Raw genomic sequence first — 24269 nt, forward strand, 5'->3', positions numbered from 1 at the left:
ATATAATAAATATAAATTAAAGTTTTTTCAATACCAGTATACTGTATCTGAAAAACATTTAAATGATGGTACAAGAATAAAGTGGAGAAACCACTTCACTCTCACATAAACACATTAGAAGATCGTCTTAATATATACATAGGAAAAAAATAATTGAATACTTTCAATAGTATAAAACACTGCTATTATTATTATTATTATTATTATTATTATTATTATTATTATTATTATTATTATGTGCTGCCTTGTCAACAATAGAGTACAAAAAAGAAAACGCACAGCTGGTAAACTCCCATAGACAGGATTTTTCCTTCTTTTTTTGTACGCCATCACCAGTAGTGCTATTATTATTATTATTATTTTCTGCACCATTTTCTCGCATGTTTTGGACTTGCATGCTTTTTTTTGTACTCTTTTGGCCAGGTAAACAATCCATCAATAAGTGATTTTATTTTCGACAATAATATATAAAGAACACGGCTGTTTTACGTAGCAAGTGAACATGATGGACTCTTTGCGCGCAAACATATCGGGGAAGTCTCTTGCGTTGTTTTTCTCTTCTCATACAGCCTTTATAGGTTTCTGTAAGACTCGGTGGCATTACGATGACCATTTCCACCAATCACAGACGAGTGCGCGTGATGCGCGCGGCAAGTGCAAACCCCAACGCCGAGAAGTCGCTTTTTCTAAAGGGGCGTATTTTTCTTGCCAAATTAATTACAAACCAACGTTCAGTGAATACGATACACTGTGCAATAATGTCAGACGCTTATTTACCACAATCGGGCATCATGTCAAGGCGATAGCGTTGTATAAATAGCAGGGACGAGTGTTTAGGAACGTTTTTGTGGCAAGTCTCTTCAATGGAGGTTTGAAGAAGCCCGTCTCGCCTACAGAAGAGGACGCTGTCGCCCCTGGATATGACCGGCATTCCCTGTCGTTTCGAGCAATCGATTAAAGAGTAAGTTTTCTGATTTATTTGCCATTGCTTTCTGCACACAATAATGTCGCAGGGCGAGGTTGAGCTGCGGTTACTCTCTCTAAATATGGCTCCAGCATTGAAAGGCGCTCATTTGCTGGACGCCTTTTCTGTCCGTACACAGCGCTTATTACATAGAAGTGCTTTATTCTCTCAAGATAAGCATACGGCATTGCATGCAAAGGACTGGCAAATAGCTATATCGGCATATGTAACTATTTGCCGTTTGGTTGTCGAAGAGTAAAAAAAAGGCGTATTACGCCGTCGGAGTTTGTTATCAGAAAAAACAGTCGAGGTTAAACCTGTCCGTCAGCCTTGCTAACATGGCTGACTCCTGGGCTCTGTCTCGCTCGGGATTGGTATTTAGCGCTCTGCAACCAAACTACGTCAACTGGGTCGAGGAAACCTTTGCAGGTCCGACCGGTGATTGGCTCGCATAAATTATCTGTCGTCTGTGTGGCTTCCCATTGGTTAACCTGATACTACGTAGAACCAATGTTTCAAATTGGAGGGATATCTGTTCATTTATTAAGTCGTTATTAAATGTTAATTTTGTTGTACACCATGACATTTTTATTTTTTATTTTTTTACTTTTTTTTTATAATTATTATTTTTTTTAATTTGAAGCAGTGGAGTAGTTGCTATAGTTGACAGTTTAGTTTATTTTTTATGATTATTTATTTTTTGCAACTCTACATGGTCAAATTTGATGAAATTTTCTTAAATGAAAGGTGAAGTGTGTACTTTTTTTGACATTTACATTTATTCATTTAGCAGACACTTTTATCCAAAGATAATACCTTTAATCCATATGATAATTGAGAATACAAGCAAAAACAATTAATCCAATTAATAAATACAGTTAAAATGTTATGTTAAAGTACTGTCTTCTATCCTAACTATAGCTGTGTCCCAAAATATGCACTATAATCTATGCACTTGCAATATACACTATGCACTCAGCCATGTAGTGTATGAATTTTCAAAATGGAACACTTAAAGGTGCTGTAAGTGATTTTTTTTCATGGAAGGCTATGCAAGATATTTTCCTACTCCCTGAAAGATATGAATAAAATAAGTGTCGTGAGATGTCTCACCTGTTTCTGTGACAGCTGTAGACTCTGTAAACAGCAATCAAAAATGAGTCCGCGGGCCGCAACCTCTGACGCTTTCTGCCTGTCAATCATTTTGCAAGTTCTATTATTGTAGTTGCAGCAAATAGACCTTTTTCACACTCTGGGTTTTGGAACGTGGAAGATTGCAGGGTAAACTTTGACAGCGGTGAATGGGAGACCACAGCAAATATTATTTTCACTTACCCATTTGCTCCAGGAGCAAAAGAAAAAATCCGCTATTACATTAGAATGATTTTCCAGAGGAAAAAAATAAATAAAATAGAGAGCGGTGGATTAAGACAGATGGGAGAAGATGCCAAATTGATTGTTACTGTGGTAATTATTTTTTATTTTTTTTACTAATTCCAGGGTAATATAACACAAAGAATAATGTTATGAACTTACACTCAATATTTAAAAAAATGATCATATAAAATTTTGCTAGATTTACGCTGCTAAATAAGGCAGAAACGCGTCATCACAGTCTGTGAAAAAGGTCTATTATTGAGGTTTAATGCCATTTTTATGCCATGTTGCTCATAATAATTTTCAGTTGAGGGCACTATTTTGCTGCTGTTGGTTTTGACAAATGCTTCTGTTTGATGTCAGTGTCAATAAAGCTCATTTGGTGTGTTTGGAGTGTAGATTTTGGAAAGAGGGGGTGGCTCATCCAACGGCTCAGCTTGTGGAAATTCTAGAATGGCTAAAATTGCTTTCAGCACCTTTAACAGTTTTTTTAATACACAGAAGCATTCGCCGTTTAACAGCTGACGGAACTGACGCTTCAAACGCATGTGATGTTTTGCCGCTAGCTTTAGCGTTCCCTCAGTTCAACACTTGTATCTCAAATAACATCCATATTCACACAGCATGGACGTTTAAAGCATTCAACTTAGATTTGTAAGGCATTGTCTTCACTTTAGTTTCACTAGTTGCAACATTATTTACAATTGATTTGTCAGACCAGCAATGCAGGCAGAGCCAGGTAACTCTGCCCCTTCCTCTGTGTATGTTTTGACAGTTGAAGAATTGTGTAGTACTTATAATACACTACTTTTTGTTGCATTTTCAATGTAAACATACTACTCGCACTACTTACACTTAAAAATGACATAGAATAGTGGAGAAGTGTGCGGTTTATGAGTCATTTGTAGGTATGCTATGGCTCTGTGGCCTTGAAAAACATTGCTCAGTTAGTTTGAACGGCCTGGCCAGCCCAACCCAACATAGCATTGGCTCAACCAATGACCAGAGTTGGGCTTGGACTATCTTTGTGGGACCAATGATAGATAGGGGGAGTGATTGGAAAAACTTGTATGCCATATATGCATTTAGGTAGTTGTGAAAAATGTTATATAGTGAAGCAAATAAAAAAACTGAATTAATATTCGTTGTGACCACCCTATATCTTTAAAACAGCACCAGTTCTCCTGTGTATTTCTATTGTAACAGTTACCTGTGTCCACTTATATTTTAATGTTTAAATAGAGGAGAACTCCAATGAGGAAGTTAAAGAAACGAGTTAGCCAGTAAAGAGCTGGAGGCTTTGGAAGAGGAATAGTCCAAGGAAAGAGTCAGAACCAAGTTGGTCCTTCCAGCCATGCCGATATGGACGCTCTACTCTGTCCACCTTCTCCATGCAGACTGAACATCTCTACGGCTAGAGACACACTTACATACGCACAGGCTCAGAAAATGGTGGAGATCGAGCTGGAGGGAAGGCTCCACCGGATCAACATCTCCGACCAGCTCTCCGTTGTAACTGAGGATGAGATGTTGGCTCAGGATCTGACTGAATGCAACAGCAACAAAGAGAACAGTGAGCAGATCCTGAGTCAAGCAAAGCAGGGAAACAAACAGGCTGCTTCTAAAAGCAGGAGGAAAGATGGTAAACACGGCACTAAAAATCGGAGATCTGGGTCTCAGTGTAACTCCCAGAGCCAGGTGTATTTGGCACACCACTCCCATGTACAAAGCCCTCTGCCTAAGCCTACGTTTCGTATGGTGGAGACTTTTTCAGCCGCGGAGGCTCCTCCTCTTCCTGTGGCTTATTACCGGTACATGGAGAAGTCGGGTGAGGAGTTGGACAATGAGGCCGAGTATGACATGGACGAGGAGGATATGGCTTGGTTAGAGATGGTCAATCAGAAGCGTGTGTCCGATGGCCACGCCTCCGTCCCCCCTGACACATTCGAGCTACTGATTGACAGACTGGAGCGAGAGTCCATTTTAGAGTCCCGCAGTCAGGCGCTGTCCCAGAGCACCATTGACGAGGATGCCTACTGTTGCGTTTGCCTCGACGACGAGTGTCTCAACAGCAACGTCATTCTTTTCTGTGATATCTGCAACCTCGCTGTGCACCAGGAATGTTACGGGGTGCCTTACATCCCGGAGGGCCAATGGCTGTGCAGGTGCTGCCTGCAGTCCCCATCGCGACCTGTGGATTGCGTCCTTTGCCCGAATCGGGGAGGTGCGTTCAAACAAACCAGTGATGGAAACTGGGCCCATGTCATCTGTGCCATATGGATCCCTGAAGTGTGCTTCGCCAACACTGTGTTCCTGGAACCTGTGGAGGGAGTGAAAAACATTCCTCCTGCTAGATGGAAACTCACCTGTTACCTGTGTAAACAGAAACGAAGGGGTGCGTCTATTCAGTGCCACAAAGCAAACTGCTACAGGGCGTTTCATGTTACCTGTGCTCAGAGAGCAGGCCTCTATATGAAAATCGACCCTGTGCGAGAGACTGGCACAAACGGCACCACTTTTACTGTGAAGAAGACTGCTTTTTGCGAGAACCACTCTCCCCCTGGCACCAGTAATGAGGGAGATGAGGATAATGGGTTGGTCGGGGGCAGGGGTAATAGAGGTCAAAGGTCATACACGTTAGGCCCTCCGCTGCAGCAGAACCAGCATGGGCAGAAAAAAGGATCGGCCGCACAGCAAAAGAAAATGCAGAAGACTTCAGCAGGGACCACACGGAAGACAGGAGTGCCCCTGCTTCTGGTGCCACAGATACCGTCCTTTAGGTAAATGTTTACGTTTGCTCTTTTGGCTGTTATGTCTGGGTGCTTTGATTTTACCCATCTATGTATGTTGCTAGATCATGCTCTATAGAAAATCGTATTTTCAGTGTGAAAGTGACTTAATTGCTTTGAATGTTAAAGTCAGCATGAAATTAAAATTGACCCTATTTAGGTCAGTGACGTGACACAAATTTTTTTGTCTGGAACTACTACATTATTTATAATTTGAGGTAGATCAATATATCGGATTTTACCAATTAATCGGTGGTGATAGTTACTTTTTTGAACAATCGGTTATAGGAAAAAATCCATGCCTATAATTGCCAATATTTTTTTTTTTCATTATTCGCCTGTGTTTCTGTGTGGCCAGCGCTGGTGGACTCTACAGTTAGAATGTGGGATTTACTGAATCCAAATCTTTCATCATTGACAATATTCTCTCACATTTTTATCCTCACTTCATTGCATATGTTGTCATTTTGACTAGATAGTCACATGTTCTAATACCCTGTCTACACCAGACGCGAGTGGCACAGCGCTATGCGACAAAAGCAAATCGCTCCCAGTATAAATAATGATGCTGTCTACACTGTATGTGTTTGTCGTGCCGACAGGAAACGGATGCCCTATTCTAATTTGTGCTACTCCTGCCAACGAGACAAATAAACGGTTTAGAACATTCGCCTTAATGTTCAGTGTAGACAGCCTCAAGGTGTTTGTGACCCGACGTGACATCGCTCGCGTCCAGTGTAGACAGGGTGTAAAGGTAACGTGCCTCTTTAGCACATACATCCTGTCGCCTACTTCATGTTTTGTGAATAATAATTAACCTTATTTCTCATCAAACCTCATCTAATGAAATATATATCAAATATAAATAAGACCCTTCATCTGGTGTATAGGTTATAAAAGCTTAATTTGGTAAACACTTATACAGCATTTTAATGAAGCCAAGTCTCCATCATTTTAGATTCCCTGGTATATTTGTGGCTTGTTTAAAGTTAAAAGTCCTGTGTTATGCACCAAATGTAAAAAAAATTCTGGTTAGTGGTTACACAATGACATGCATCTGGGATTTTATTCATTTTGGATTTCTGTAGGCTCTATGTCTGCATCCATTTTATTGAGGAAAGACTACAATTTTTTTTTTTTTAACCCTTGTGCATCAATTTAAAAAAGTTACTTAGAGGTCCTTAGAGGACAAAAATGTCTGCGTCAAAAAACTGCCATAAAAATATTATATATAAATTTAATTTTCCACTTTCACTGACTTAGATGTTTTAACCAACATCAGTCCTGATCATAACTACCAAATATTCATTAATTTTCAGGATTTTAACCCTTTAAATGCCAGTTTGTTAACATAATGACACAGTTGTTTTTACACACACACAATTCTCAGTTCATACACAAAACACACTCTGACATCCATACCAACACACCCACACAATTTTAGCTGCATCATTTATTCAGTTGGTCTGCAGTGCTCTATAATACAGCAAACAGAAAACAGGAAAAAAGCATGTATTTGCTCCATAGGCTAAACATGAGAAAAATGGCGCCATCTGGTGGAAAATATTAAAACTTTAAATTTTGAAGCCAGTGAAAGCATAATATCATAGAATTCATGATTTTATGCTTTAATGGCACTGGGATCAAATATTGCCGTTTGAATGGGTTTCAATGGGGACATTTTTGTCCTTAAGTTCCTGAGTGAAACTATTTTGTGTGCACAGTGTATTATAGATGTATTATAGGAACTGAGGTTGAAATATCAAAATTCCCCCAAAAATACACAGCTTTGGCAAAATTTATGCCGTTGGCATTAACACAGCCAAAATGATCGAAAAACAACAATGAAAAAGACAAAAATGTCTCTAAGGTCTCACAGGGGTTAACTTCTATAAATCTATTTTTTAAAACTTTCACCCGATTAATCGGTTAACGGCCTTTTTTCCACTACCTTAGTTATCGGTATCAGCAAAATCCATAATTGGCCAACATCTATAAAAACACATAAAAAATACAAAACAATTACTTGTTAACCCCTCTACTGTCATGAACATGTTTTCATTGAGTTCATTTTTGGGCTTAATATCAAAAATGTCTAGATGGTGTAACAATCTGGAGATAGAAAAAAATAAAAAGCTGAAATTCTTGAATAAAGAAATGTTGGCATAAGTAGTTTGGTAATCTTAGTAATCTTTATTAATATTTCTTTAAAAAATAAATAAGCAGTAAAACAGTTTTGTTTTAGCCATTTTGCTGTCATGTGACAAGAAAAACTCCTTTAGACCCTCATGACTGTGTGTAAAGTTTTAAATATATCTGATAATTTGACATTTTTATGAATAGGCATATTTTGTTCTGGTCAGATGGATTAACCTTAAAAAAAACATCTCCAAAATTCATGAATATGTTTTTAACTTTGAAAAATACATGTAAATGCTTTTCGGGAATGAGTGATTAAGTTATGTACACTCACATGTGTTCAAGGTGCAAGGAAAGTAAGTTAATACATTACTTGATGGTTACACAACTTGACATTTTTAAAGTCATTCAGTTTTTTATTTTTTTGTAGAAAATGCTATAAATATTTTTTAAATGTTTTGAAACCAACATAGAAACAAATATTGCATTTCTACACACTTTATACATGTTCTAAACTAGATTAGTCTAGATTTGTAAAAGATTTCTAATTTTAATCAGCTCAGACAACCGTATTGGTCAATGACCCATTTACTTATAAAATACACGTTCCACATTATTATTGTGCATGTTAGCATGAAGAAAAATGTTTTATCTTTGTAATCTCTCGTTAAAATGTAATATCTCTAAAATGACTTTCCTTTTCGGCTGTTGTCATCAAGGCAGTGTGCAAAGAAAGATATGGGCTGCACAGGTACAGAAAATAATGTTAACCAAAAGCCAAACAGCTGTTTAGGCATTGCTTTAGGTTAGCAATAATGTAATAAAGGTTACAGCAGTAAAAGCAAATGAAAGATTTCATTAATTTAAAAAGAAGAATTACCATCATAAAACATACAAATGCTTGAGGGTGAACTTCAGTCTGCTTCCCAGTCAGAAAGCTTGATCACATTAAAGTAAAATGGGTTGTGAATGCTGTTTCATGTTGATTTGAACAGTATGGCTTTTATCATATCTTCTGAATAGGCTCAACAAGATTTGCACAGGGGTGTCTGTTGAAAGGAAGAATCAGTTTATGCAGAGGCTTCACAATTACTGGCTGCTGAAACGTCACTCTCTTAACGGAGTGCCACTCATCCGTCGGCTCCATTCGCACCTTCAAGCTCAGAAGTCTGAGCAGGTCAGTGTATTGTAATACATTAAGCAAGGAAAAAAGTCTCAGTTGACAGTAAACAGAAAGTTAAAACTTGCATTCCAAATATTTTGGCCGCAGAACAGAACACTACTTATGCTTTCAGAATGTACTCTCAGATCCATGTAACACTTTTTACCATGTTTAAATCCATTCTGCTGAATTCTGCAGATTTCCCCACTAAAATCAACACTGAAAATTTGAGAAAAAAAAAAGTCTTCAGATTCCATCAGGTCCTAGTTCTAACTGATTTGTGAGTGGTGTAGCTCAAGAGTTAGTTATCATCTGCGGAGTGTGTTATATACAAAGATTGCTTGTATGTGCAATGTATTCACATGAGATTATTTTTTTATTAATATTCAGAAAGAACCAGATGCAAAGTTGCAAGCTGTCAGGGAAGAGCTGAAGTACTGGCAGAAGCTTCGCCAGGACCTGGAAAAAGCTCGACTTCTTATCGAACTCATTCGAAAGAGGGAGAGACTTAAAAGAGAACAGGTGACACAGAAGCATTCATGTCTATAATGAGCTTTTGTTCTGTTCTCAAAGCCCTGTTCTCTGAAAACCACCATTTTTTTAGCAGAACAGGTGTTTGAGTTAATTACGATTCACAGCATTGATTTGATCTGCCTCTCTTGTCTTGTAAGATGAAACTTCACCAGGCTGCTCTGGAGCTGCAGCTCACCCCTCTGCTGGTGTTTCTGCGCTCCACACTGGAACAGCTGCAGGAGAAAGACACCGATCATATTTTCACCACACCCGTCAATCTGAAGGAGGTGAGGAAATAACAGAGGTTTCAGAGGAACTTTCTCTTTGGATGTGAATTCTAGAGTTTCATACAATGACATGAATACATTTAGCATCTGTTTTAAGCCCAATGTATACTTCGGTCAGACACAAACGCTAGGCGTCTGCGTACAGGACGCGTGACACAAATTTCAGATTGTCATCATCAGCAGAGTGCTCGAGCATTGAACACGTGTGGCTTGATCACAATTGAGCCGTTGCTGTCACAAAGAAGCACTAGAAGATTTAATCGACGCTAGACAACAGATACAAAAGTGGAAACAACAACAACAGTGGATGTGAACATCAAGAACGCGTGTGTGAGGAGGTCAGGAGACACCTGCATTTGTATAACATGAGTCTGAAGGAATATAAAGACATCTTTATGGGTCTAAACTCCTGAAGAGAAATAGTCCAGTGTCCCATAGCAGTCATAGCATGCATTTCGCCAACCGCCTTTATTGTTAAATAAAGTCAACTTTGAAAGGAGGAGCGTTCAACTGAAGCATTCAAAACTGAAACATACGTTTTAGCTTAAATCTTCTAAATTTACATATTGAGAAGAGAGGCTCTAAAAATCAATTTAGGACACTCAAATATATTGCAGTTCAATAATCTGTGAAATGTGCTTTTAAAGGGGTCATATTCATGGGTAGAATATTGATAGCAACATTGACATCGGTAACTTCTTATTAGGACTGTCGATTTAACGTGTTAATTTAGTGCGATTAATTCTATAAAAAATAACGCATTGAACAAATAACGCAATTAATCATGCCTCCTGACGTGTACTGAAATACCATAATAAAAGTACGGATTTTCCCACCATATGAGTAATTCAGAGCTCACTTAAGAGGAAGCACAACAGAATACTGGAAGATGTGATTTTCTAAGTGTCCTCTGCTTGACACAGCATCCTAAAAATAAGGCATTTACAACACTGAATACCAGTGAGACGCTCCAAACGCGTCCTTCTGAGGCACGCACATTTACAGAGTGACAATTACAAATAGTGCAGACGGAAAGCAAGAACGCATACTGTGAGAACTGGACAATTGACGAGCACAATACAAAACCGATTGCTGTCAACTGTAGGCTTGTTCAATGATATGAGAAAAAAAAAAAAAACAATATATAGAGTTCTTAAGCCACTTTTTGTATTCACTAATGCTTTATTCATCTGCCACAATAATGCAATTTATTTCAAACTGAATTTCAATCCATATTATATATTTATTACAGGCCCTACTACATATTATATTTGAATTAATTTATATGAATTATCTTTATTTGGGGCTTTTCTCAGCAAATAATAATGAATGCCATTAATTGCGATTTACAGTAATTCTATTTATTTATCTGTATGTCATGTAATTCATTTGATTAAAACATTTGGTAACACTTCACAATAAGGTTCCATTTGTTAACATTAGTTAATAGCATTAATTAACATGAACTAACAATAAACAATACTTTTACAGCATTTTACAGCAATACTTTGTTAATGTTAATTTCAACATATACTGTACATTTTTTAAATCAAAAGTTGTATTTGTTAAAGGAATAGTTCGCCCAAAAAATGAAAATTCTCTCATCATTTATTCACCCTCATGCCATCCCAGATGTATATGACTTTCTTTCTTCAGCAGAACACATCTGAAGATTTTAAGAAGAATATCTCAGCTCTGTAGGTCCATATAATACAAGTGAATTGTGATCAGACCTTTGTAGCTCCAAATAATCACATAAAGCAAACATAAAATTAATCCATACGACTCCAGTGTTTAAATTCATATATTCAGAAGCGATATAATAGGTGTGTGTGAAAAACAGAACAACATTTAAGTCCTTTTTTACTCTAAATCTCCACTTTAACTTTCACTTTCAGATGTGAATGCTTGTTAATTGTTTGTTCATGATCCTTAATGCATTAACTAATGTTAACGAATGGTACCTTATTGTAAAGTGTTACCCAAAATGTTCATAGATTGACAGCCCTACTTCTTATGTATGTATGTGCAATCAACATTAACAAAAAAGACTGTAAACGGCACTTTATGTCAAAAAGGTTGCCAACCCCTGTTCTATACTTTGGAAGATTTTTTTTAATTTTTTATAGTCCACTTATAATGATAGTCAAGGTTTCCTCCACCAAAGACACACATAGAAAAGCCCTTTAAAGCCCCACTCACACTGTTTCTCAATGTTGTCTATGTTGACATCGAATCAGTTTTTTTGCCACTAAAAGTGAACATTATGGAGGGAAAAATATGCCAAAAATATTCCATATGTCACCTTTAATGTTTCACCAGGTTCCAGATTATCTGGAGTTTGTTTCTGAGCCGATGGACTTCTCTTCAATGCATAAAAAGCTTGAGGCCCATAAATACTCCTCGGTGGCTGACCTTGAAAGTGATTTAAATCTCATGATATCCAACTGTCTGAGGTACAACTCCAATGACACCATGTTCCACAAGGCTGCCATGCAGCTGCGGGAGGTGGGAGGAGCTGTCCTGAGACATGCCCAGCATCAGGCTCTCAGCATAGGTCTTGATCCCAGCACTGGCATGCACCTGCCTGACAACTCTAGCAAATGCGACTCCACAGTCTCCTGGTGGGATGAAGGTGAGAAGAGACCTTGTTTCTGGCAGTATATCCATACTACTTGCAATATGGGTGGAACGAAATGGTTATCTCACAATTCGGTTCGATGGACAATATGAGGTTCTTGATTTGAGATAATAACACTAAATCACAAAGGATGACAGAAATGTATTTATTTTTTTTAGAAAAAGGTTTGCGCAAAATGCACGTTATAATTTCTCATCAGAATAAAATTCTTTAATGCACATTATAAAATGGATGGTTCCGGTCCTGGATGCTGATTGGTCAACCGCCATGCTTTATTCAAGATAAAGCACAGCTTTGACCTCTTCACGGAACTTCTGTTTGTATCACTCCACAGCACTCATAGCTAACAGTTATTCTTGATCAACATTCTGTTTACTGCCAGGGATTATTTCTTCTGGCAGAAGGATGGCATTTAAGGTGCGTTCCAGTCGACCGTTAGGGTCCTCCGAAGTGGACTTCACACGGTATTCCGTCATCTTAAGAGAGATTCCAATCTAAAGGGAGTGTTAATTTTCAGTTGCAAGGGCACTCCAAACGACATAGGGAATAAGTGTACATCGATACATCACTTCACAGGAAGTGGAGAGGGAAATTTACCCACCAGTCTTTGTGAACCAGCAGAGTACTGACATAGTGTGGCTAAAATAAATGCTAAAATCAAATAAACAAAAGGAGTTTGAGACACTGTCATTTTAATTAAGCTTAATTTACCTCAGGTGTGCTTACTATGAGGTTGTGTGCAAGTGAAAAGCGCACGTGATGCGACCGTTACATCCATTATCATGACAATAGGTCATATAACAGTTAAGAAGACACACGTATTATAAAAGAACCACATAACATTTATTATTTAGTAATTTAACTTAAACTCATGGGCTACAAGTCTGGAGAAAAATATTAAAGATTTTGTACTTGTACCTCAGGCTGATATGGTACAGGACAAGCATATATGTATATAAATATAATTTGTTTGTCATTATTATAATAACCACATTTTAGCTTTTTAAAAAAAAGTAAAAATTTTACTTTCTATCAATTTATATTATGTCATGAAATTGCATATAAAATAATGCAATGAACCGTCACTGTTTGAAATAATGCGTACAATTTACAAGTATTTACATTGAGTTTACATTCATTTGGAAAACAAGCGCTAAAATGGGACTGTCTCTTTAAGAATGGCGGGAGTTCAATAAGCGTCTAGTGTTTCGGTCCAGCGCACATTAGCGCATGGAGTTGCACGGTTTCTTTACCGCGTCTGTGCTACATATGATCAGAATTAATGTTTCTTTTTACTTTTCGATAAACACATAATTTAACAAAAGACACATTATTCAATGAAAGTGGAGTGCGTGGATCTCATCTTTGATGGACACACATTACACTGAAGAAATCTTCCGTTTTAATTTCAAGCACTTTAAAGCAAGCTTTTAAGGCGATTTTATTTAGATTTTTTAAGGTATTCCAGTACTTACATTTCTAAAAGCTAAATTCAAGCACTTCAAGGAACATAATGTGTAAACAGTGAGAGAGATTTTGATGTTTGACGGGTCATGTAATTTATGATCACATGGACAGAAACCAATGTTGCAGATTTCAGAATATATAATATTGCCTCGAAATGGTTCGTCATTTATTTTGGTTTACGATATTTTGAAATGTGATATATTGTCCCATGGCTATTTAACTAGTATCTTTAATTGACAAGATCATATTTATTGTAGATTAAACATCAATTAGAGGCTGCTGGTGTTTGAGTCACATCATCATGTGTCTTTCTTTCTTATTTACAGTTGATTTACTCTTGGACCCTGAAAATCGGTTGCACATGTCTCCAGAGGACCAGCTGAAAACCTTGCTGGACAAACTGGATCTGGTGGCAACTATGCGAACCAGCGGAGGTCGCACAAAACGCATGCGCCTGCTGCGCACAGAAATTAACAGTCTCCGTCACAAGATCAGCCACCAGTGCCGCAGCTCACGACTGCTGAACGGAAAAATGAAAGAGGACAAGAGTAAGGAAGAGGAAAGTGAGGACAAGATGGATTACATAACCTCCAATCCAGGTAATGTGTACAATTAACGAGGTAAATAACAGAGAGTGGCCACAAAAAGTATCTGGACACTTAAGCCACACTTAAAGGTAACTGAAGGGTCTATAAGTGAATTAAGAGTCTGAGAGAATTTGTCACTTGGTGTAATATCGTGTTATCAAATGCCATGATACTTGTATATTAAGTGTGGCTTTAAGTAATATTTCGAGATTAATACAAGTTTAGATCAGTCAGCTGCATTTGCGGCATAACATTGATTGCCACAAAAATTACTTCTACTCATCCCTTCTTTTCTTTTGAAAAAGCAAAAAATCTGGGTTAGAGTGAGGCACTTAAAATGGAAGTGAATGGGGGCCTATCTGTAAACGTTAAAATACTCGCTTTTTCAAAAGTATAGCCACAGGATGTACACAATATGAGTGTTAATATGATTTTAGTGTGATAAAATCAATTACTAACATTTCTGTGTAAAGTAATATCTAATTTTACTACTTTGTTGCCATGACGACACAACGCCGTAAACCCTAAAATGACCGTAAAAACCTGATGATTTAAACAACTTTACAGCACAAATAATATACAATGAATTTTAACAGAAGAATTAATGTAAGTGCTTTTATAATAGAATTAACTTCACATTTCTGCCTTTAAAACCATTGTAAGTGCCTCACTATAACATCGATTTAAAAAAAAAAAATGTTTTAAAGAAAAGGAGGGATGAGTCGAAATTAATTTTTGTGGTAATCAACATTATGCCACAAATGCTGTCGATTGAGATTCACTTGTATTGAACCTGGAATATTCCTAGTGGGCCCAAATAGTTTTTGGGCCACTGTATACACATAAACCACGTATAAGTTTAAGTTAATCATTCATTTATTTTGTTTGTTGAAGACACTAAGAAATCAACATCACAAAAAACTCAAGAACTCTCTTGTCCAGCCTCTTCACCTTTACCTGGAGATGCTCCACCAAAATCGCCCATGTTCTGCCTTGAGACAGGACGGACCACCACACCAGGGCGGTCAAATAAACCTGGCAGCAGAAAACAAAGAGGAAAAGGAAAACAGAGGGTTCAGAACGAAGAACAGATCCAGACTTTAGAAGAAGAGGACTTCCACACTAAGGAAGATGACACAGTGGCCCCCAGCCTTCCGGAGAAGGTTTCAAACACAGTTTCCTTCACGGAGAGCCCCTCTGATTCTCCCAGGATGGATGTGGGTCGTCGGACATCTGTCCTCTTCAAGAAAGCTAAAAATGGAGCCAGACTGACAAAGGAACAGCCAGCCTTATTGCAGAATGGAGTCAGCAAAACGGAAAAAGATGCAACTACACCATCCAAATTACTGTCAGCACCTCCAGCCCCAAAGTCGCCCTCTCCGTCCCCTCACCAGCTGAGATCCAGAGGACTGAGTGTGTGCTCGGATAGTGAAGGCGAAAAGTCCCACTCTCCGCCTGAAGAGAACGGTACAAGAATATCTATACTAAGATGATTACTGCAGTTTATTGACCAGTGGTTTATGTGATGTCTGGCATAATGTTTTAAATACGCTAAAGCAGTCTAATGCTTCTGATTTAGGTTTGACAAATGGACTCAAGAGACACAGCGGCAACTCATCAGATACAGAAAGCTGCACTCCCTCCTTCCCAACACACAGGTAATGGATGTTGTCACAAGGGCCCTGTTTACTCCTGGTGTTAAGATTTGTCTTGGTTGATATGATTATAAATGGTCAGCCAAGATAAATAACTGTTTACACCTTGTATTAACTTTTATTTTGTTAAGACTGGGTGTAAACAGTTGTTTGTCTTGGCTGATTTTACACCTGGTGTTAGTCTCTATTCTGTTTCTATTAACTGTGATTGTGTGACTATATGAAACACTTCACCTGTGTAAGTTATCACACGGTCATGGAAACCTGGAAATTTCAGGATAACTGGAAGTTTGTTAAATCTTAACAAATCATGGATAAGTCATGAATTTTTTAATAGTCTTTTTATATATAAACAGTACATTTTATTTTTCAAAAATATGTACATCTTTTTATTTATATTACACAAAATACATATTTACACCGGCAGCCAAAAGTTTGGAATAATGTACAGATTTTGCTGTTTCGGAAGGAAATTGGTACTTTAATTCACCAAAGTGGCATTCAGCTGATCACAAAGTATAGTCATGACATTACTGATGTAAAAAACAGCACCATCACTATTTGAAAAAAGTCATTTTTGATCAAATCTAGACAGGCCACATTTCCAGCAGCCATCACTCCAACACCTTATCCTTGAGTAATCATGCTAAATTGCTAATTTGGTACTAGAAAATCACTTGCCATTATATCAAACACATTTGAAAGCTATTTGGTTCATTAAATGAAGCTTAACATTGTCTTTGTGTTTGTTTTTGAGTTGCCACGGTATGTGATAGACTGGCATTTCTTAAGGTCAATATTAGGTCAAAAATGGTAAAAAAGAAACAGCTTTCTCTAGAAACTCGTCAGTCAATCATTGTTTTGAGGAATGAAGGCTATACAATGCTTGAAATTGCCACAAAACTGAAGATTTCATACAAAGGTGTACACTACAGTCTTCAAAGACAAAGAACAACTGGCTCTAACAAGGACAGAAAAAGATGTGGAAGGCCAGATGTACAACTAAACAAGAGGATAAGTACATCAGAGTCTCTAGTTTGAGAAATAGACGCCTCACATGTCCTCAGCTGACAGCTTCATTGAATTCTACCCGCTCAACACCAGTTTCATGTACAACAGTAAAGAGAAGACTCAGGGTGCAGGCCTTATGGGAAGAATTGCAAAGAAAAAGCAACTTTTGAAACAGAAAAACAAAAAGAAAAGAAAACACAGACATTGGATAACAGATAACTGGAAAAGAGTGTTCTGGATCTTAACCCCATTGAGCTTTTGTGGGATCAGCTAGACTGTAAGGTGCGTGAGAAGTGCCCGACAAGACAGCCACATCTATGGCAAGTGCAACAGGAAGCGTGGGGTGAAATGTCACCTGGACAAACTGACATCTAGAATGCCAAGGATCTACAAAGCTGTCATTGCTGCACGTGGAGGATTTTTTTGATGAAAACTCTTTGAAGTAGTTTTTTTCAAATTGTTATAGTGATTTTTCACATTATTAATGTCCTGCCTATACATTGTGAACAGTTGAATGTCACTTTGGTGAATAAAAGTACCAATTTCTTTCCATAAGAGCAAAATCTGTACATTATTCCAAACTTTTGACCGCCAGTGTATATTTTTTTAATATAAATTCTTCTAGGTCTTTGGCAAGAATTGTTCTTCTTGAACATAAAAATTATTTTAGGAATCCTTATTCAGAAGTCACAAACGACTGGGAAAGTCATGGAAAAGTTATGAATTTTTTATATTTATTGATTTATTTTTATATTTACATCTTTTTATTTAAATTATATATAATAAAATATAAATATATTTGTATTCTATATTTTTATTTTTATAATATAAAGTCTTCTAGTTCACTGGCAAGAATTGTTCCTCTTGAATGTAATCATGGAAAAGTTGTGGAAATGTATTGGCCAAATGGTGTGGAAACCCTGAAGTGATAAAGCACAAGTTTACTGCACACTTTTTCTTTAAAGCCTTACTGAGCACGCAAAGTTTAAAAACATTGTTTTGGAGGAATGATTATGTGTTTCTTTGTTGTCCAGCACACTTTGGACTTATTAGTGTTTACATAATAAATGCATTTTCAACCACCTCCAAATGTGGTTTAAGTGGTTGAATCACAAAACGTTTTGGACCCCGTTTCCATCTGTATTTAGCGCTGCTTCTTGTGATTGGATCTATCGAGATGTTAATACCTGGTATAAACTCGACAAAGCTGGATTATGCAGTAGTACTAATAATTGAATCATGTTTGCTTTAAGTGTGCTTTTCAAATGTTTTCTGCAGTTCCTCACCTCCAAAACGCAGTCGCGGTAAGCCAGCGCTCAGCAAGGTTCCTGTTTCTGTGGAGGCGAATGGAGTTACTAATACAAGTAGGTACAAAAAAAGAACAATATGGCTCTTGTGGGGTCCTATATCTTTGTTTGTTTGATCAATAGTTAGCAATATTTGTTGTGTCAATATTAGTTTGTCCCTTTATGTTTGTAGGTTGGCGCACTTCTCAAAATGATGAAGCGATGGAGCCTCTTACCTTGGTTTGGGCGAAATGTCGCGGCTATCCGTCATACCCTGCAATGGTGAGGATCACATGGTCTTTCGCATACATACTTGCAATAGACCAGGGGTGTCCAAACTTTTTCTGCTGGGGCCAGATGCAAAAAGAAATAAGGTGTTGCGGGGCCACATCATTGTAATAATAATAAAAAAAAAACTGGATTGCCACTATGGCATTATATTTATATTCTATGCTTAATATTATGCAAGTTTTAATCACATTTTGTATTAATAAAGGATATTTCTCTCAACAAGAACACTTGCAATAGAACAGTGATGCAGGGTCAGAAATGAAGGGGGGCTCGGGGCAAAAATACCCCCAGAAGTAACAAAAAATGCCATGAAGTTCAAAATGTTACCGCAAAAAATCCCCTGGGTTCTTCTTTTGTTTTGTTTTATACCATCTGATATAGTCTTTAAAATTCTGCTTTAAAAGTAGCATTACACATTATGTCATAAAATATGTTTTTAATAAAATAATGGCACAATAAATGTTTATATGTTTAGAAAGAATGCCCTCATAAACAAAAAATGCCCCAGAAAATTAAATCCAGTCTGCAATTATTGGCCCCTTTATAGAAAATTTAATTTCGGACAATGCAGTAATGTAACATTATTATACGAAATATTACACTGGGTAGTAGCTTTCAATGCCCTTGGATTTTGTGTTTTTATTTTATTTATTTATTTAGTTATTTTTTCCATTCAGTGTCACTAGAGATTATTTAACAGAGATGGGTCACTTCTATTAAAATGAATGGGAGAAATTGGAACGCTCAAACAACGGTCAACGGATATAGAAAGGAAGTCCCGCCTTACAGTTAAAAGAGCCAATCACCAATTTAGATACAGACATCTCCTGTCAATTAAATTTGGAACGCACATGCGCATTAGCTATACAAGCTGGAAAAATTTTGTTTTTAGCATAATATGAGGTAAAGAATCACAATTTGTGATTACAGTATTGTCAGATTTTATTGTTGATTTGAAATATGTTCTTTGATAATAACTTTGACCAACCGTTTTTAAGATTTTGGTCTTCCTCCATTACACTGGCATGATTGGAAATAGCCTCCCAAGAGAGTTCCAAAAATGGCCGACAGTGGACTGACTTGCTAGAAAGACTTTGGTGTCACTGCAAAGCACATAGAGCTCTTCTGAGCAGTTTTGGGTGTGACGCATCATAATAATCAGAATATTTTCCTGCTATAACGTGATTCAAGGAATTACTCTATATATAAACTCAGCAAAAAAAGAAACGTCCTCTCAACTGCTTTTATTTTCAGCAAACTTAACATGTGTAAATATTTGTATGAACATAAAAAGATTCAACAACTAAGACATAAACTGAACAGGTTTCACAGACATGTGACAAACAGAAATGGAATAATGTATCCCTGAATAAAGGGGTGTTCAAAATCAAAAGTAACAGTCAGTATCTGGTGTGGCCACCAGCTGCATTAAGTACTGCAGTGCATCTCCTCCTCATGGACTGCACCAGATTTGCCAGTTCTTGCTATGAGATGTTACCCCACACTTCTACCAAAGCATTTGCAAGTCCCCGGATATTTCTGGGTGGAATGGCCCTAGCCCTAGCCCTCGCCCTCACCCTCCGATCCAATAGGTCCCAGACATACTCAATGTGATTGAGATCCGGGCTCTTCACTGGCCATGGCAGATCACTGACATTCCTGTCCTGCAGGAAATCATGCACAGAACGAGCAGTATGGCTGGTGGCATTGTCATGCTGGAGGGTCATGTCATGAGCCCGGAGGAAGGGTACCACATGAGGGAGGAGGATATCTTCCCTGGAACGCACAGCGTTGAGATTGCCTACAATGACAGCAAGCTCAGTCCGATGATGCTATGACACACCGCCCCAGACCATGACGGACCCTCCACCTCCAAACCGATCCCGCTCCAGAGTACAGGCCTCGGTGTAACGCTCATTCCTTCGATGATAAACGCGTGTCCGACCATCACCCCTGGTGAGACAAAACCGTGACTCGTCAGTGACAAGCACTTTTTGCCAGTCCTGTCTGGTCCAGCGAAGGTGGGTTTGTGCCCATAGGTGATGTTGTTGCCGGTGATGCCTGGTAAGGACCTGCCTTACAACAGGCCTACAAGCCCTCAGTCCAGCCTCTCTCAGCCTATTGCAGACAGTCTGAGCACTGATGGAGGGATTTTGCATTCCTGATGTAACTTGGGCAGTTGTTGTTGCCATCCTGTACCTGTCCCGCAGGTGTGATAATCGGATGTATCGATCCTGTGCAGGTGTTGTTACATGTGGTCTGCCACTGCGAGGATGATCAGCTGTCCTTCTTGTCTCCCTGTAGCACTGTCTTAGGCGTCTCACAGTATGGACATTGCAATTTACTGCCCTGACCATATCTGCAGTCCTCATGCCTCCATGCAGCATGCCTAAGGCACGTTCACGCAGATGAGCAGGGACCCTGGGCATCTTTCTTTTGGTGTTTTTCAGAGTCAGTAGAAAGGTCTCTTTAGTGTCCTAAATTTTTATAACTGTGACCTTAATTGCCTACCGTCTGTTAGCGTCTTAACGGCCGTTCCACAGGTGCACGTTTATTAATTGTTTATGGTTCACTGAACAAGCATGGAAAACATTGTTTAAACCCTTTACAATAAAGATCTGTAAAGTTATTTGGATTTTTACAAAATGATCTTTAAAATACAGTGTCCTGAAAAAGGGACGTTTCTTTTTTGGCTGAGTTTATATTAGTAATTCAATCATAGTTCTGTTCTGTTGTTACTTCTGTTACTTCTGAGACCGCACAGTACAGGGAAAGATGCTTGAGTTTCTCGCGCTCTCTCTTATATCCTAACTCTCAAATGGTGCTGGGAAGTCCGTGAATAATTTTACATGTTTCAAAGAAACATCAGAATGAACCAAATCACTACAATGAATTAAACTTCCCAGCGCTACAGAGGACGTTATAGGAAAGTGTGCTAGGCTCGCACACTCAATAAACTCGGTGCGGCCGCTCACGCTGCACAACAACAGCTCTACTCAGTTGCATGATTCGTGGTGGTATCAGGACAATTTATCAAGAACGAGTACATGAGCAAAGTTTCTAACCTGTTCGCAATCCTTTCACAAATGCATCATTCTTTTTGCATGGCGTTTCATCCATTCAGTCCAGACTCCTGAACTCTTCCAAAGGATGAAGCTGGTGGCAACTAAAGAGAATGCATGAAGATGATGCACTGTGAAATGTGGCTGCACTTGATAGCGACACCCAGTGTTCAGAATATAAATTTCATAACATTTCTCAATAGCGGGCCAAAATCTGTTCTATATCTAAAAGCTTTCGCAGGTCGCATCAGAGCAGTTGACGGGTCACAGATGGCCCACGGGCCGTAGTTTGGACACCCCAGCAATAGACATGAGCTCTGTTCCAAAGCCTAGTGAGCTGTCTTCTGTCTACATAGGCAACACTCTTCTAAAGGTAGCTTCCTAACTGTAATGGAACCTTGTAAAAGTGACTGATTTGGAACACTTTACATAGGTGCCACAGACCGACTGGATTACGTCATTTGAAAAATAGAGAGGAATGGACCAAAAATGCGTTCGATGTGAATGATCCCTAAGAATTTGGCCTAAACGAGGTATCTTAGACGAAGCATAATGCTACTGCCTACCTTTCGGAACAGGCATCATGTCAGGTGCATGCCTATGATGCCTTTAAATGCGATCTAGGTAGTTCACTAGGTTTTGGAATTTAGCTAATGTCTTCATTAGTCACTTGAATGCGTGATTTATTCTATCCATATTCATGCTAATGATGGTTTTCAACAGATTGTCAACCCCAAAATGCCCCGGGAAGGAATGCTTCACAATGGCATTCCCATCCCAGTACCTCCTAAAGAAGTTTTGAAACTGGGCAGACGCAGACAGGAGGAAACCGAGGAGAAGCTCTTTCTTGTGTTGTTTTTTGACACAAAGAGAACCTGGTATGGCAAAATATACAACACTGAGATGTGATTTAGATCTGCAACGTTTTTATCCTGCTCATGTTTTGGTTTTCATGTACACACAGGCAGTGGCTGCCATTGGACAAGCTCCATCACATGGGCATTGACGACACAGTTGATCGTCTTCGTCTGATGGAGGGCAAAAAAACGAATGTGCGAAAGTCAGTGCATATGGCATACAACAGAGCAATGACGCACCTGAACCATGTGCAGGAAAACTCAACCTTTAACCCCTCAAATTTCATATAAAGCACTTGGATGTCTAAAACTGACTGTAGATCAATGACGGTACAACATTCATTAGAATTTGTCTCTTCTGTCCTGTATCCTTCCCCTCCTCAAAGCACATAGAGACTTATTTAATTCTTCAGCATTGTCAGATTTAAAGGGTTAGTTCACCCATTTTTTCGTTACATGAAAATTAATGTAATCTGATTACAAAGTAACTGTAATCTAATTACTTTTAGTCAAAAAGTAGTGTAATGCATTACAGTTTAAATGATTGCAATCAGATTACAGTTACTGACTTTCAATTAAGTCTATTAATTTTCAGTACATTACGTATGTTATGCATTTCTAAAATAATATTATTTTTGTAGAATACATTTAAAACATGAATTATGTTCATTTGTACATCTGTGTTTCTGTGACAGCTGAAAGGAAAATGAACAAGGAGAAAATAGAGACATTGTTTTGAAATTTTAAGCGGAAAAACATGAAACTGTAAAAATTGTTATAGAAAGTAACTTAAAGTAGTTAGTAATGTTATTACTTTTGAAAGAAGTAATAAGTAAAGTTTGATTACAGTTTTAAAGAAGTAAATAGTAATTTGTTGTGGATTACTATTTCTGAGTACCAAAAACACGGATGGTGACTGAGACAAACATTCTGAAAGAAAGAAACTCATACTGGTTTGGAACAACATGAAGGTGAGTAAATGATGACAGAATTTTCATTTTTGGGTGAACTGTCCCTTTAAATTTTAAGATTCTCATCCATCCAGTTAACCTAAAAATGTTTTAAATTCAGTTCTTTTTTTTCTACACTTATTTCTCTATGTTGGAAAGTGTTTGGCCTCTTCCACCTGCAACAATTGAATATTACATAGCAGATTTATGTTTTATTGTATGTGAGGTTACAGTTGCCAATGCAGCAGGATTTTTGGGCAGTATAGCTCAGGAACGTGTTGCTAAAATGATCATTTCTGGCCTGAGGATTTTGGTTTGTGAAAAACATGTGCAAATATCTGCAGTTCTTTCGCCCTTTGTTCTGGTGTAATTCTAACGTGGCCATATATGCTTTTCGTCTTTATAAGGTTCAACCTCATGTATTAGCCTCTGATGTTTGACTCTTGCCATAGCTGTTTTACCTTACTGTGAGATGCCATTTAATGTAATTTATTTCACTGGCACTTCTTAAAGTTAACATGTGCCCATGATTATTTTAATGAAAGGATTCGTTGCTTGTAATTGTGGGTGGAGATATCCGTGTAAATATAAATGCATGTAGAAAATATGCACAGATGTGTTTTTAAAATCTGAAATGTAAATTAAGTAATGATACACTTTGTACATGTCATTTTAATTTATTATAAGTGGTTATGGATAAGGTATTTAATAGTAATTGAGATGGTTTAATTTAACAGCTCTGTAGAGCTTTATATTGTTCAGAAAGCATCACTGCATCAATGCAATTGTTCCTTAGAGGTCTACAGTGAGAGAACATTAGAGAATAAAATATTAAGTAGTCTCTTAGAAAATGTATGCACAGTTAAAAAGAAATGTGTTTTTTTTTTTTTTTTTTTTTTTTAAAGCCTGTGGAAAAAGCTAATAAAACCAAACAAAATGTCTGAAACAGTATTTTCTCAAATGGGAAATAAACACTGTTGAACCGATGTATTCCCAGTGTTGTCCTACACCAGCAGTTAATCTCTTCAACGAAATTACTAACAGAAAATTTTCCTTGATGAAGGGTTTTTTTTTATTTTGTCTACGATAACAAAGACCAGACGAAAAACTTTCATCATGACGATAATCAAATGATTTTAAATATACAGTTGAAAATAAGATGAGAAAAAAATAATACTGCGAGATATGAACAACACACTAATACCGTTCTATTAACTAATAAGTTGTGCTA

At 37.8% G+C, this 24269-nt stretch overlaps 1 protein-coding gene across 2 annotated transcripts; it reads left to right on the top strand.

Moving 5' to 3' along the window:
* The first annotated feature begins 248 nt into the window (after positions 1-248).
* LOC127427568 (bromodomain and PHD finger-containing protein 3-like) lies at positions 249-24018 on the top strand. Of its 2 annotated transcripts, none has more exons than XM_051675212.1 (13): positions 249-961; positions 3584-5121; positions 8293-8446; positions 8822-8953; positions 9103-9231; positions 11554-11866; positions 13666-13938; positions 14821-15393; positions 15506-15584; positions 17871-17956; positions 18072-18160; positions 21955-22109; positions 22196-24018. In XM_051675212.1, the coding sequence occupies exons 2-13, from the start codon at positions 3704-3706 to the stop codon at positions 22377-22379; spliced, it is 3585 nt and encodes a 1194-aa protein (XP_051531172.1). In that variant the 5' UTR covers positions 249-961; positions 3584-3703; the 3' UTR covers positions 22380-24018. The 2 variants fall into 2 exon arrangements, with proteins under 2 accessions (XP_051531172.1, XP_051531173.1); XM_051675213.1 differs by having other exon boundaries at positions 14869-15393.
* Positions 24019-24269: the final 251 nt, after the last annotated feature.

The sequence above is a fragment of the Myxocyprinus asiaticus genome, chromosome 37, assembly GCF_019703515.2.
Source record: "Myxocyprinus asiaticus isolate MX2 ecotype Aquarium Trade chromosome 37, UBuf_Myxa_2, whole genome shotgun sequence".
Classification (NCBI taxonomy): domain Eukaryota; kingdom Metazoa; phylum Chordata; class Actinopteri; order Cypriniformes; family Catostomidae; genus Myxocyprinus; species Myxocyprinus asiaticus.

Coding starts and splice junctions, on each gene's coding strand:
- LOC127427568 (XM_051675212.1), top strand. CDS start 3,704: ATGGACGCTCTACTCTGTCCACCTTCTCCATGCAGACTGAACATCTCT. Junction 9,232..11,553: donor CACCCGTCAATCTGAAGGAG/GTGAGGAAATAA, acceptor ATGTTTCACCAG/GTTCCAGATTATCTGGAGTT. Junction 18,161..21,954: donor ATCCGTCATACCCTGCAATG/GTGAGGATCACA, acceptor GGTTTTCAACAG/ATTGTCAACCCCAAAATGCC.